Source organism: Brachionichthys hirsutus, chromosome 14 (genome assembly GCF_040956055.1).
Source record: "Brachionichthys hirsutus isolate HB-005 chromosome 14, CSIRO-AGI_Bhir_v1, whole genome shotgun sequence".
In the NCBI taxonomy this organism is placed as follows: Eukaryota; Metazoa; Chordata; class Actinopteri; order Lophiiformes; family Brachionichthyidae; genus Brachionichthys; species Brachionichthys hirsutus.
Genome location: NC_090910.1, coordinates 10066464 through 10077141, shown reverse-complemented (window position 1 = coordinate 10077141; position 10678 = coordinate 10066464). Strand labels below are relative to the sequence as shown.

The following is a 10678-nucleotide window of genomic DNA, read 5'->3' as shown; positions in this document are numbered from 1 at the left end:
CCCATTTCAGATTTAAAATTTGGGATTTAGAAATTAAAAAACTGGCATGTTCAACATTTTCTAAGGCCAATCGTGCTCTAATCTGAACCAAAGCCAAACAAACCACTTTTAGTGTAACACCATCCTTGCATCGGCAAACAGGACACTAATACTTATTTTGTATCAATAGACAACATATTTAAAATATCAGCAGAGTCTCTGCACATTGTGGGATTAGTTGGGATTCAAGCTAAAAACACCCCGAGGCTCGAGAGAGAGAGACAGGAGCACAGATGAGGTGGAAGAAGAAGTTGGATTTGTGTTTGGAGTAAGATCACATGGTTAAGAGTTAAAGGCGAGAAGGAAAAAGGGAGGGACAGGCGATGTCCCCACGAGGACGCGGCCTCAGGGACAAGCCTGAAACTCACCGGATATTCGTGAGAGAACCGTTTCAGACAATCTCTCACATAAGCCTCGAGTTCATCTCCGTCCGGGAGGGCGTCAAAGTCTATGTCTTGTAGGATTTGGTGAAAACCTATTTCTTCAAGGCTGTCGTGGATAAAGACAACTAAACGCTTAATGTCACTTTACAAAAAAAAGCAGCATTCAATGCATTGATTGTCTTTTAAACGATTTATTTTCCTCACAATCGTGTATCTCTTCACTGAATGTTTAAAAGACAGGGCCGTTGGGGCAACTACTAAATTCAACCAATCAATCAATGGATATGCAAATAGAGGTTGTTGGCTTTTTTTTCTTAGAATGAAAATTGGTCCACAAATTAGACAAGTGTTTTAAGTACACAATAATAAACACTATTAACAGCTAAATATTGATTTTAATGGCTTACCTCATACATAAATACATGTTAAGAACACAAAAGAAAACCCGCTGATTGTTCAGAGCTCAAAATGACTTCACCTGGGGGGGGGGGGGGGGCTGCACACTCTCTAGAGTTGTGATTTTTCACAAGGGGAGGGGGAGGAGAGGAGGATGCTACAAATATGCCAGCCGGCGTCCTTTGTTTCTAATTCTCTGTCTATACCTTTTCCCCAGGACTGCCGCCAGGTACTTCTTCACTGCCATTTGCTTTCGGTAGCGGCTGTAGCTGTCTGTGAAGATCCCGTCCGAGTGTCGCTTGGACAGAAGCTCCGAGCTGTCCTCCAGGGTTTGCCCCATGCTGCTATAGAGAGAGAGAGAGAGAGAGAGAGACACCGGGTGTCACTATACTGGTGCGTTTCTGTTCACTTCAAAGCCTCTGGATGGATGGAGAGCTTTGAACACTTGAAGTCAGGCTGGGAAGGTTTCCGTGTCAGAGAGATGGGCACAGATACAGAGATGCTGTCGCTGCTCTTATTCTGAAGGGTTCAGCTCCATCCCGGGACATTTTGGCACCGTGCGTAAAGATGAGTGATTGCCCTCCTAATTCCACCCCTTCTCCACTGGGGCTCCACTTTATGAATTATTCATACTGAAATAAATTGAAGGCTCTCTGCGCCTTAACGATCCAGCTTCGGGCGCAGAACATGGCGCTTCCCAAATCCATCAAGTGCCCATTTCGCGCTCCCGTGACGAGAAAAGCGCTTTAATAAAGGCTGATTCAGAGGGCGCCGGTTTAAGACGCACGCTGAGGAATCGGGACCACACACACACACACACACACACACACACACACGGTATAACAGCGTGAATTATGAGCATTTTAAAGGATCGGTCAAATGAAATAAAGACGCACGAAGGACAGGAAACATTCAACGACAAGCAGGAAGATGTTCTTACCCTACACGCTTTGCCATCAGAGAATGCAGATATTTCCTTGCTGATAACTGACCCAGCGCTTTCCTGTAGGCTTTATTAAACATGCCGTCTGCATGCCTTTCCGTTCTGGGATGATCGATAGCCACACGGTAACAAAAAAAAATACAAAATAAAAATCACCACAAGCGCAGCGCAAGAGGCATCAATTATTATTATTTTTTTAAACCGCAAGATATCTTAATTGTAGATGTACTAATGGGCCTCGGGCTCTTTTATTCTATTCTAGTATTACGCACTTTACTTTGAGGGGGGGGGGGGGGGTCTACAATTAATTTACACCTATATTTTAAAACGGGGGGCTCTTCGTCTCGTTGCTATTCTTTCAATTTTAAGATGACATCCATTCTTTAAGAAGAAACGTGGTTTAAATCCAATAAAATAATAACATCTCGAAACTATAATCCGTCTAATAAAAGAAAAAGAAAACGCTTTTAATCGTGTTGAAAAAAAAAGTTACTGACAACATTTCGACGACACAAAACAGGACAGAAATAAGACTGAATGAATGTTTCCAACGTTCAGACGGGGATCGGTTTGAGATGATGATGATGATGAAGATGGTCACCTTCTCTCCGGTGGGTAGTAGAACGCGTAGCCGTCGTCAGCGACGGACGGAGCGCTTCTCACATCCATTTGGTCTCTGTCGTAATCCAGGGATTGTAAGGAACGTCCATCCTCGTCAAACACTCCGCTGTCCAGCCTGAAAAGAGAAGCGCGCTGGATTATCACCTGCCTGCTTCCGGATGGAGCGATGGAGACACGGAACTTTTGTTTAACGCAACTTTTTTTTTTTTAAGTCTCCAATTAAAATATATATTTTATAGCTGCGCATCTACCACAAATACTTATTATTACAAATTGGTAGAATGATGGTCCCATTTTGAGTCTCAGCAGCTTTGATTTTTCTTAACGCCGCCACTGTTTCTGCGTAATTATGTCATGGATGGGCTAACGTGTTCTGCGCCACAGAGAAACAAAACACACTGAACGATAAGAACAAGTTCACCCACCTTACACCGGGAAAGCTGAGCCCGACAGGTGAGCAGAGCACGCTGCAATGCATTATGATTCCATATATGAGTACGGCTAAAGTCGCTTTGCTCGACATTGTCCTGCTGCAGAAGAAAGAAATGACCTTCAGGGAGCGGCAAAAACGGTCAAAAGAGCACAAAAGAAGGATTATTTCATCACTCTATGCTATTTAGGTACTTATAAACCACACCTGTAGTTTTCCAAAAGCAGAAAGTCAGCCACGCCTGACTTTCCGCTCAACGCAATCTCACTTTTACGCTGCGTAAAACCCACAGAATAGAGCCTCCCCTTACCAGCAGCGAGACCCTGGTCGCGATCCGATTAAGACCTCAACTGGGAGAGTGAGGTAGGATCTATCTGGGTCTCTCTCTCTCTCTCTCTCTCTCTGCGCCGCTCTCTCTCCTCCTCCTCTCTTCCTCACCGAAGCGCCTTCGTCAGTCCTGTTGCGCTTGTTCCAAGTGCGCGCCCCTCCGTGCGCCCGCAGCTCAGTTCTCCGGGTTTTCTACGTCTGCTCGGTCATGGATGGAATCAGTGGAGAGAAGAGTGCCAAACATTTGTCTGCAGATTTCTTTCCTGCGTCCTGTGAACTTAACTTCTCTTCTTTTTGTGTGTCCATGACTGGGAAAGGCTTGCCTCTTTTACTTGGGGGGGGGGGGGGGGGGGGTTGAAGAGTAGGAGGCTGCGTCATCACCCTTCCTCCCTGTCCCATTGGAGTACCCATCTTCCGCGTCAATGAAAGACCGCGAGTCAAGTCATAAAAAAAGAATGAATGTTGAATTCAAACATGACTGTTAATTAAAGAATGAATGGACGTCAACATCTGACGTCACAGATGCCCCCCCCAGGAGATGTCTCTCTAAAGCAGCACACGTATTCCCGAACATGTTTTTCCTTTCCGCCCTTTAAGATCAGAGCCACAAGATGCTAAATTATTGGGTTGTTCCGTGAATGAACTTTTAATCAGCTCTAAAGCATTCAAAAATCACCAAATGTGGGAATGCGTGTTTGTCAATGAGCGGTGACGGAAAGCTGAAGTGTTAAGGCTATTTTTATGTTTGAGAATGTACTATTGTCTGGCGGAGCAGTCCAGCGCTGAAAAGGCACCGCTTCTCCACAGCAGCGCAGGGATGCAGAGTGTCTCCTCTGTGAAGGTCAAAGGTCATTCATAGCACAAGCATGGCACTTTGAACCTGAGAATGCCTGCCTTGCCTCTCAATGTCGAGCTGTTTACTTATAATAACTTAGGGCTCTACTTTTTCCTCACTTGGAGGCTCTTATTTGTCTCCATGCGTTGGACCTACCGGTAATTGATTAACAGTCAGTCGTGGGTCCTCCCCTCCTTCCACAGAGCCATCAGGATCCTGGTGCTGAATCTTCAGTGGGTGACTCAGACCGGTCGATTCCCCTTCCGGCGCTGACGTCATATGGGGTCGTTCGCCCCGATGACATGAAACACTTTACTTTGAATTCTTAATATGAAAAGGGAAGGAGCCCGCTGCGCTCTTCACTCTGAGGGAGCACTGCACCCAAATGGTTAGGAGAAGAAAGTGCACACAGTCCAGGCAAAAAAGGAGGGCTCGGTGATGATGTGATACATTTCTGTAGATAAAACGATCCAATAATATATAAACCAATGAAAATTAGCAACAACAAGAAAGCAGTGATTAGTCTTAAGACTAAATTTAGTCTTAAATACAAGAGTTGTATTTGTAGAGTGGCAGCAGTTAATAAAAAAATACGCTGTGAAAATAGTTGCTAAGATACAGAAAATAAACACAAAATATCAGACGAAAATTAATTAATTCATATTATCTGGCCATGCAGTACGGACATTTTAAATAAAATAAGATAGATGTTTTTCTTTTTTAAATGCTAGTTATAACTTTTGAAATTAGACTATTTTGTCACATTCCCCAGATCCTAAGGTTTTAAATCTTGGCAAGTACAGAACAATCTAATTACACCGCCCGCCACCACTTTTGGATTTCGATCGGAGTGGAATTTAATTAAGTCTGACACCTAAAAATTGTCAAATTATAATCATTGTTATATATAGAAATTAGTCACAGCGAAATGCTGATTGCTAACCAGCCCGTCCTATAATCACGTTACAAATATCTGAGCTGCCGTCGTTAGAATATCTCATTATCTAATTGCACGCTGAGTCATGAAATCAGATTAAGAGCATTTATCCAGTCATCAGCTGAAGCTTGACTCACTGCGCTTTATAAGTGGCTTCCTGTAATAGTCATAATGGAATACCAACAAAGTTTGCAGAAGACTTTTAATCTCCTGGATTGAATACGTTCTTGCCTTGCAGTCCTGCGGCTGATAACAGTTTAGCTTTTTCATTACACAGATCAACAATGGGATGATATCAAATCCAGTCCCGGCAAACAGCCGCTTTGTTAAATTCACAGCTTCGTGTATTTTAATTTGTCGAGACAGACGCTGCATGGCTGATCCTTATCAAATCAAACAAGACAGACGGCGGACATATGTCTCCCTGTACGTTAAAGACTGACAGGTTTTAATAGAGACGCCTACGGGTGTTGACACGATGGGTTCAAAGAGTTTCATTAAAGCTCAAGCCTCGTGAAGTAATAGCTTTTACAACACCTGTGTTGATACAGAGCACTTTTTAAATCTACACGGGGAGTTTTTCTAATGTTACGTTGCATCAATTGAGTAATTTAATATTGGTTTTATTTTTATTTGTATTGTTAAATTTGTATTGTTAATTGTGGATGATTTATGTACGAAGGACTTTCAACGGAAACAAGACCGCAAGGGCTTTTTTGAAATGCTCCTCTTAGACAGGATGTTTGACTTTATTTGTACTGTAATACATGCTACTGTGTGACTGTACTTGTACTCTAACATTCTATCTAATAAATATATTCATCATCATCATCATCAGTGTGTGTGTGTGTGTGTGTGTGTGTGTGTGCGTGTGATTTCTCCTAAAAATTGTATTTCCTTTCATCTTTGAGCAAATATGTATCTCAGATAATTTATTCATTCAATAATTAATGACTTCATTAAATACATATTTTTTTACATCTATTTTGTGAAAATATGAATCGACACATGAAGTGGACAAAAATCTCAAAACTTATTTTAGATTCTTTGCTTATATTTTATATTTTATAGTATTATATTTTAGACTCTTTCCTTCTCTCGATCAGCTTCATGAGGTTTTCACCTGTTTTCCAACAGTCTTGAAGGATTCGCAGATGTGCTGAGCTCTTGTCGGCCCTTTCGCCTTCACTCTGTGGCCCTTCTCATCCTGAGTGTAGGTCAGTGCTGTTAATTTAGGGTTCCTGAGGATGTGTTCATTCATCAGTCAGAAAAACAATAAATGAGAAGGTGTGTCCAAACTTTTGGTTTGGTCCAGTTTCTAAATGTCAGGATTCTTATTTAGAAAAAAAAGAGAGAACATTTTCCAAGTGTTATTCCTGTGAATGTGATGATTGTCCATGTCTGTTTGCTTTAAGAAGTACGAGAGAATCATGCATCATTTTTTAAGATCACCAAATCTTGAAATGTCTGGTTTCCAGTGGGCAGGAAATATGAAACATGTAAAACTTTATTTTTACTCCACGACTGTAGAATAGTTTAAAAGTGGAATGAATTACTTCAATCCATGTAGATTACGCGCAACTGCAGTCGCCGATTCCAACCACAAGGGGGCGGCAGAGTTCCGCAATAACGCCTGAATGAGACCCCGCCCCCCGTCTTTCTCTTCGCCTCCCTAATTCTCTTTACCGAGGCTCCTCCCGGCTGCTCTCAGATCAGCTGCACCGGACGGAGCTCCAGCTGTGTGGCTCCCAGTCCCCGCAGCGGGGTCGGCCATGTTGTTGTGCGTGGGGGTGGATGCAAGTTCAGCGGAGGCGACAAAGAGCTGGGACACTTCAGGATCCCACTTTTTAAATCCCTGCCATGCCGCTGCGGGGGGGCGCATCCTCCGTGAAACGCCGTGACGCGGATCAACTTCACCGCATTTGCCTTTTTTTTTTTGTTCCGCTGGATGGATGAAGTGAGGATGAAGGCGGTTCGGTTCCGGATGGACTAACTCGGATTTCCTTTTTCTTTTTCTTTTTGTTGTTGTTGTTGTTGTTGTTGAGGGATTTGATCCAAAGAGCGCAGCGGAAGGAACGCAGAATAAAGACGCGGATTTTAAAAGGTAAACGTGCGAGGGGAGAAAAAGAAAAGATGCGGGATTCGAACAGGATGGGCCGAAACGCATCAGTCTGACCTGATATCAACAAAGAAATGAAGCTGCGTTACGTTCACGCACCTGTCTGCGGGGCTCCAGTCCCTTTTAGGTTATAAATTAATCACCGGATCGTTTTTATAAAAATTTAAATGTAAAAAAAAAAAAAAAAAGGCAAGGATTGTTAATCCCACAAGAATATCACAGTTAAATACTTAAAATTAAGAAACGTGTCGATGACAAAATATATTTTATACGATAATAGCATTAAATATATGAAAATACTTCAACATGAATTGAAGGTAGTTTCAAAAAGTGGAACTCAAAAGCATTTATTTTATGCAAAAAAAATATTTCTGGAGGGAAGATGCTTTTATTTGTTACGTATCGTATACTATTTGTAAAAAAGAAGTTTAGCACAACATATAAATGTAATGTTAAAAACAAAGACAGGGACGGACGTAGAAGCGAGATGCACACACACACACACACACACACACGCGTCCACTGGTGCTGATGTTGTGTCATGTGACCCGTTTGGACATCGGCATCTCCAGGCGGGTGGAGTCAGACGTTTCCTCTTATTGTGTTAACTTTAAGTCGCGTTGGCTGAAAGTGCGACTTCATCATTTCAAATATCCGACGCAGTCTTTGATTCACGCCGAGTCCGGTTCGCCATGGCGACGCTGTCAGCCTGATTCCTTACAGTAAGAACAGATGAGTCACGGATTCTTTCTCCCCGGTTCCTCTTTGAGGGGCGGGATGGGCAGGACATGCCCTCATTGCCCCCCCCCCCCGTCCTGCAGCTGTGGCGTTAGCCGGCACAAAAGTCAACCGTCCGTCCCCCCGCTGGAAGGTCACGGCTCACCCTGCGCTTCTGAACGACGGCAACCGAATCGGAGCCGGGTTCCTTTGAGCAAGGCAGCAAGACCCTGGCCCGCTCCGTACGGTTGCTGGTTCCGTTCCACAGCCGTGTGAGGCGATCTAAGCTGCTCTTCCAAGATGGTGACAGTTGAAACGCTTTTGACCCCTTTTGTGCGCTGAAAAGCGAGATTCCCAAAATAGCTGGCACGTGCCCGAGACTCAGGTATTCCCGTGAGGCGTGTTATTTTAGGCGCTCGTGATGGGTGTTCTCTGTGAACGCTGCAGGATCACCGACGGCGTTGCATTCCCCACGCCGAAACATCTGCATTCACATCTGCATTCGCTTCCATCACGCCCAACATTCCGCCGCGGAACTCCTGTAAGTCTTCTCAGACCGCCGCCGCCGCCTCTGTGGCGCTTTGCTTTTGCGTGTCCTCGCAGCAGAGCTTGAATCCCCCCCCCCCGTCCTGCAGCTGTGGCGTTAGCCCCCCAACAGCTGCTACACAAGGGTTTCTCTTTCTGCCATCGTAGTCCTCGGATGAAAGGGTTTAATAATCCGGGTTTAGTCCGATTGGGAAGTAAAAGAGACATTTAATATGCATCTGAAAGTGTAGGCGTGGTCCAGGTGTTGGCGCCACATCCCAGATGTTCGTCGCCAGCTGTGGGGACCGTGGCCCATTCCCTGAACCGCACCTACACCCTCCCACCTCTTCTCCGAGTTAGCTGCTGTTAGCTAGCCGGTGCTCTTTGAATCTCACAACTAGAACTCCCCCCCACCCACCCCCCCCCCCCCCCCCCCGAGTTGTGTACCAAATGTTCCGAACAGCTTTGGAACCCTTAGAACGTATGGAACGTTTAACTTCCGCCAGGGGAGTCAGACAGCGAGGAAACAACGCGACCTCTGCAGCCTTCTTTTAACATTCCGAACCGCGGCCCGCTGCCATCTCCCATACGTCTTCATCACCGCAGCGGCCAGGGAGCGTGAGGCCAGGAAAACCGGAGCGTTCTGTGGAGCATGTGCTGAAATCTCACCCCTGGGGCAGGGAAGTAGAGCGAGGGGGGGCGGGGGGGGGGACATCTGGAGTCTTCTTCAGTTGTTTTTTGTTTGCCATGTATTTCCTGGAAGGCCTTCGGCTTCTAGCCGGGCCTTGTGTCTGCACTGCGTTGGACATTCTCTATAGACCCCCCCCGCCCCCCGCCCCCCCCCAACATTTGATGCTTGAATGAAGAACTCGGTTTGTCTCCTTCTCTGTCAGCGGCAGGACATTCCCATCGAAGGCAGGAAGGAGCCGCCGTTCTGCACGTGTGTGTTCTCGCTGACGACCCTTCCACTTCCTCCCATTGTTCCTGAGCGGCTTTAGACGGGTGGGGGGGGGGGGTTGTGCTCTCTGGTATCATCCCTGGGGGGGGCAGCGTGGGATGTTGTCAGCAATGAGAGGGAGCTTCTATATTTAGCAGCAAAAGCAGATTTTCCTTGCGGGTCTCCGCCCACCGCTGCTGTTCAGGAAGGCTAATGAGGCGCCTTTTAATAACGTGCATCTTTTTCTCTTCTCATCCAGGGTCAGTTTATTTTTTCTCACAATGTGGCTACTGGCCGGTTGTCTCCAGGGGCAGTTAATAAAGTTTTGTTGAGGATGCGACGGCGTGGAGGAGGTTTGTTTGTGTCACGGCGACGCGGTGGCAGCTAAAAGCTGCCAATCCCCTACTTCTCTTAAGCCCCTCCCACCTAAACATCAGGGCAGCGGTTGCAAAATCAATGAAAGGTGTGGTTCTGCAGCAGCAGGTCCTTTTCTGTCCGTCAGGAGTCGGACTGGGAACCGACCCCTGCAGCCATCCGTCACTTTATTACATCATCACGAGGCAGGAAACATAGCATGTAGCACACCGATGCTAAAACAGATAGCATGGGTTTGTGTGTTAATGCCAAGTTATCTTTTTATTGATCTAAAATAATAGCATTTCACTGAAAATGTTTTTGCGTGCGAGTCGACTCAAAGCGGATTTAGTCCTCATCCATATGTCCCAGTTAGGAACACGGCTTATAGTCTTAGTGCTCGCAACCACAACAACAACAACAACAACAACAATGTGATGCACATATTTAGTACCAGGTCATTCCGTGGCTCATGTTCCCGTAGGCCTCGCGTTAATCCCTCGGCCCTCTGCTTTATTTCTGTGTAATCCGGGTTGTCTCTGCGTTGGACAGGGCGAGGCGATGGGCTGCGTAAAGAGCAAAGCGGAGAAAGGCCCGACGCTGAAGTACCGGCTGGACGACCCCGCCGTGTCGGAGGCCAACTCCGCGGCCGCCACGCCTCAGGTCGGGCACTACGGGCCGGATCCCACTCAGCTGCAGCAGAACCAGCCGCCGCCCTCCTCCTCCTCCTCGGGCTCCGGGGCGATGAACTTCAACCACGCCATCACGCCGTTTGGCGGCGCCTCGGTTGCCATGACTCCCTTCGGAGGGGCGGCGTCCTCCTTCGCCGGTCCCGTGTCCAACTCCTTTTCTGGCGCCGTCTCGAGTGAGTCGTCGTGTTTTATTCTGAGACGTCCCGGAGAGCTCTGTTCGGAGCAGCTCGAAATCTTCAGGCTCTTTTTAGTCTTCCCTTCCGTCTGGGGGCGTTTTAATGCGACATCTTCTTTCATATATATATTTATTTTTTTTTAATCCGGCGGTGGAGACTTGCCTTGTGTTTAATCCATCATATTTTTCATCATTCCGAGTTGTGGCTTGGCTGGACAGACGGCGGCGGTCTGCTGGTCGCCCGGGGA

The 10678-nt window shown here is 46.2% G+C and overlaps 1 protein-coding gene across 2 annotated transcripts; it reads right to left on the bottom strand.

The window, feature by feature from the left end:
• Positions 1-975: 975 nt before the first annotated feature.
• Positions 976-2905, bottom strand: adcyap1a (adenylate cyclase activating polypeptide 1a). 2 transcript variants are annotated; one of them, XM_068747855.1, is made up of 4 exons: positions 2808-2905; positions 2363-2497; positions 1759-1863; positions 976-1159 (listed from the first exon to the last, which is right to left on the bottom strand). In XM_068747855.1, the coding sequence occupies exons 1-4, from the start codon at positions 2903-2905 to the stop codon at positions 976-978; spliced, it is 522 nt and encodes a 173-aa protein (XP_068603956.1). The 2 variants fall into 2 exon arrangements, with proteins under 2 accessions (XP_068603956.1, XP_068603957.1); XM_068747856.1 differs by lacking the exon at positions 1759-1863.
• Positions 2906-10678: the final 7773 nt, after the last annotated feature.

What these genes read in the sequence shown, in the direction of transcription:
- adcyap1a (XM_068747855.1), bottom strand. Translation starts at nt 2,905, where the DNA reads ATGTCGAGCAAAGCGACTTTAGCCGTACTCATATATGGAATCATAATG. An exon ending in TACTACCCACCGGAGAGAAG is followed by an intron (nt 1,864 to 2,362) that starts GTGACCATCTTC and finishes CGATCATCCCAG; the next exon opens with AACGGAAAGGCATGCAGACG. An exon ending in CTGATGGCAAAGCGTGTAGG is followed by an intron (nt 1,160 to 1,758) that starts GTAAGAACATCT and finishes TCTCTATAGCAG; the next exon opens with CATGGGGCAAACCCTGGAGG.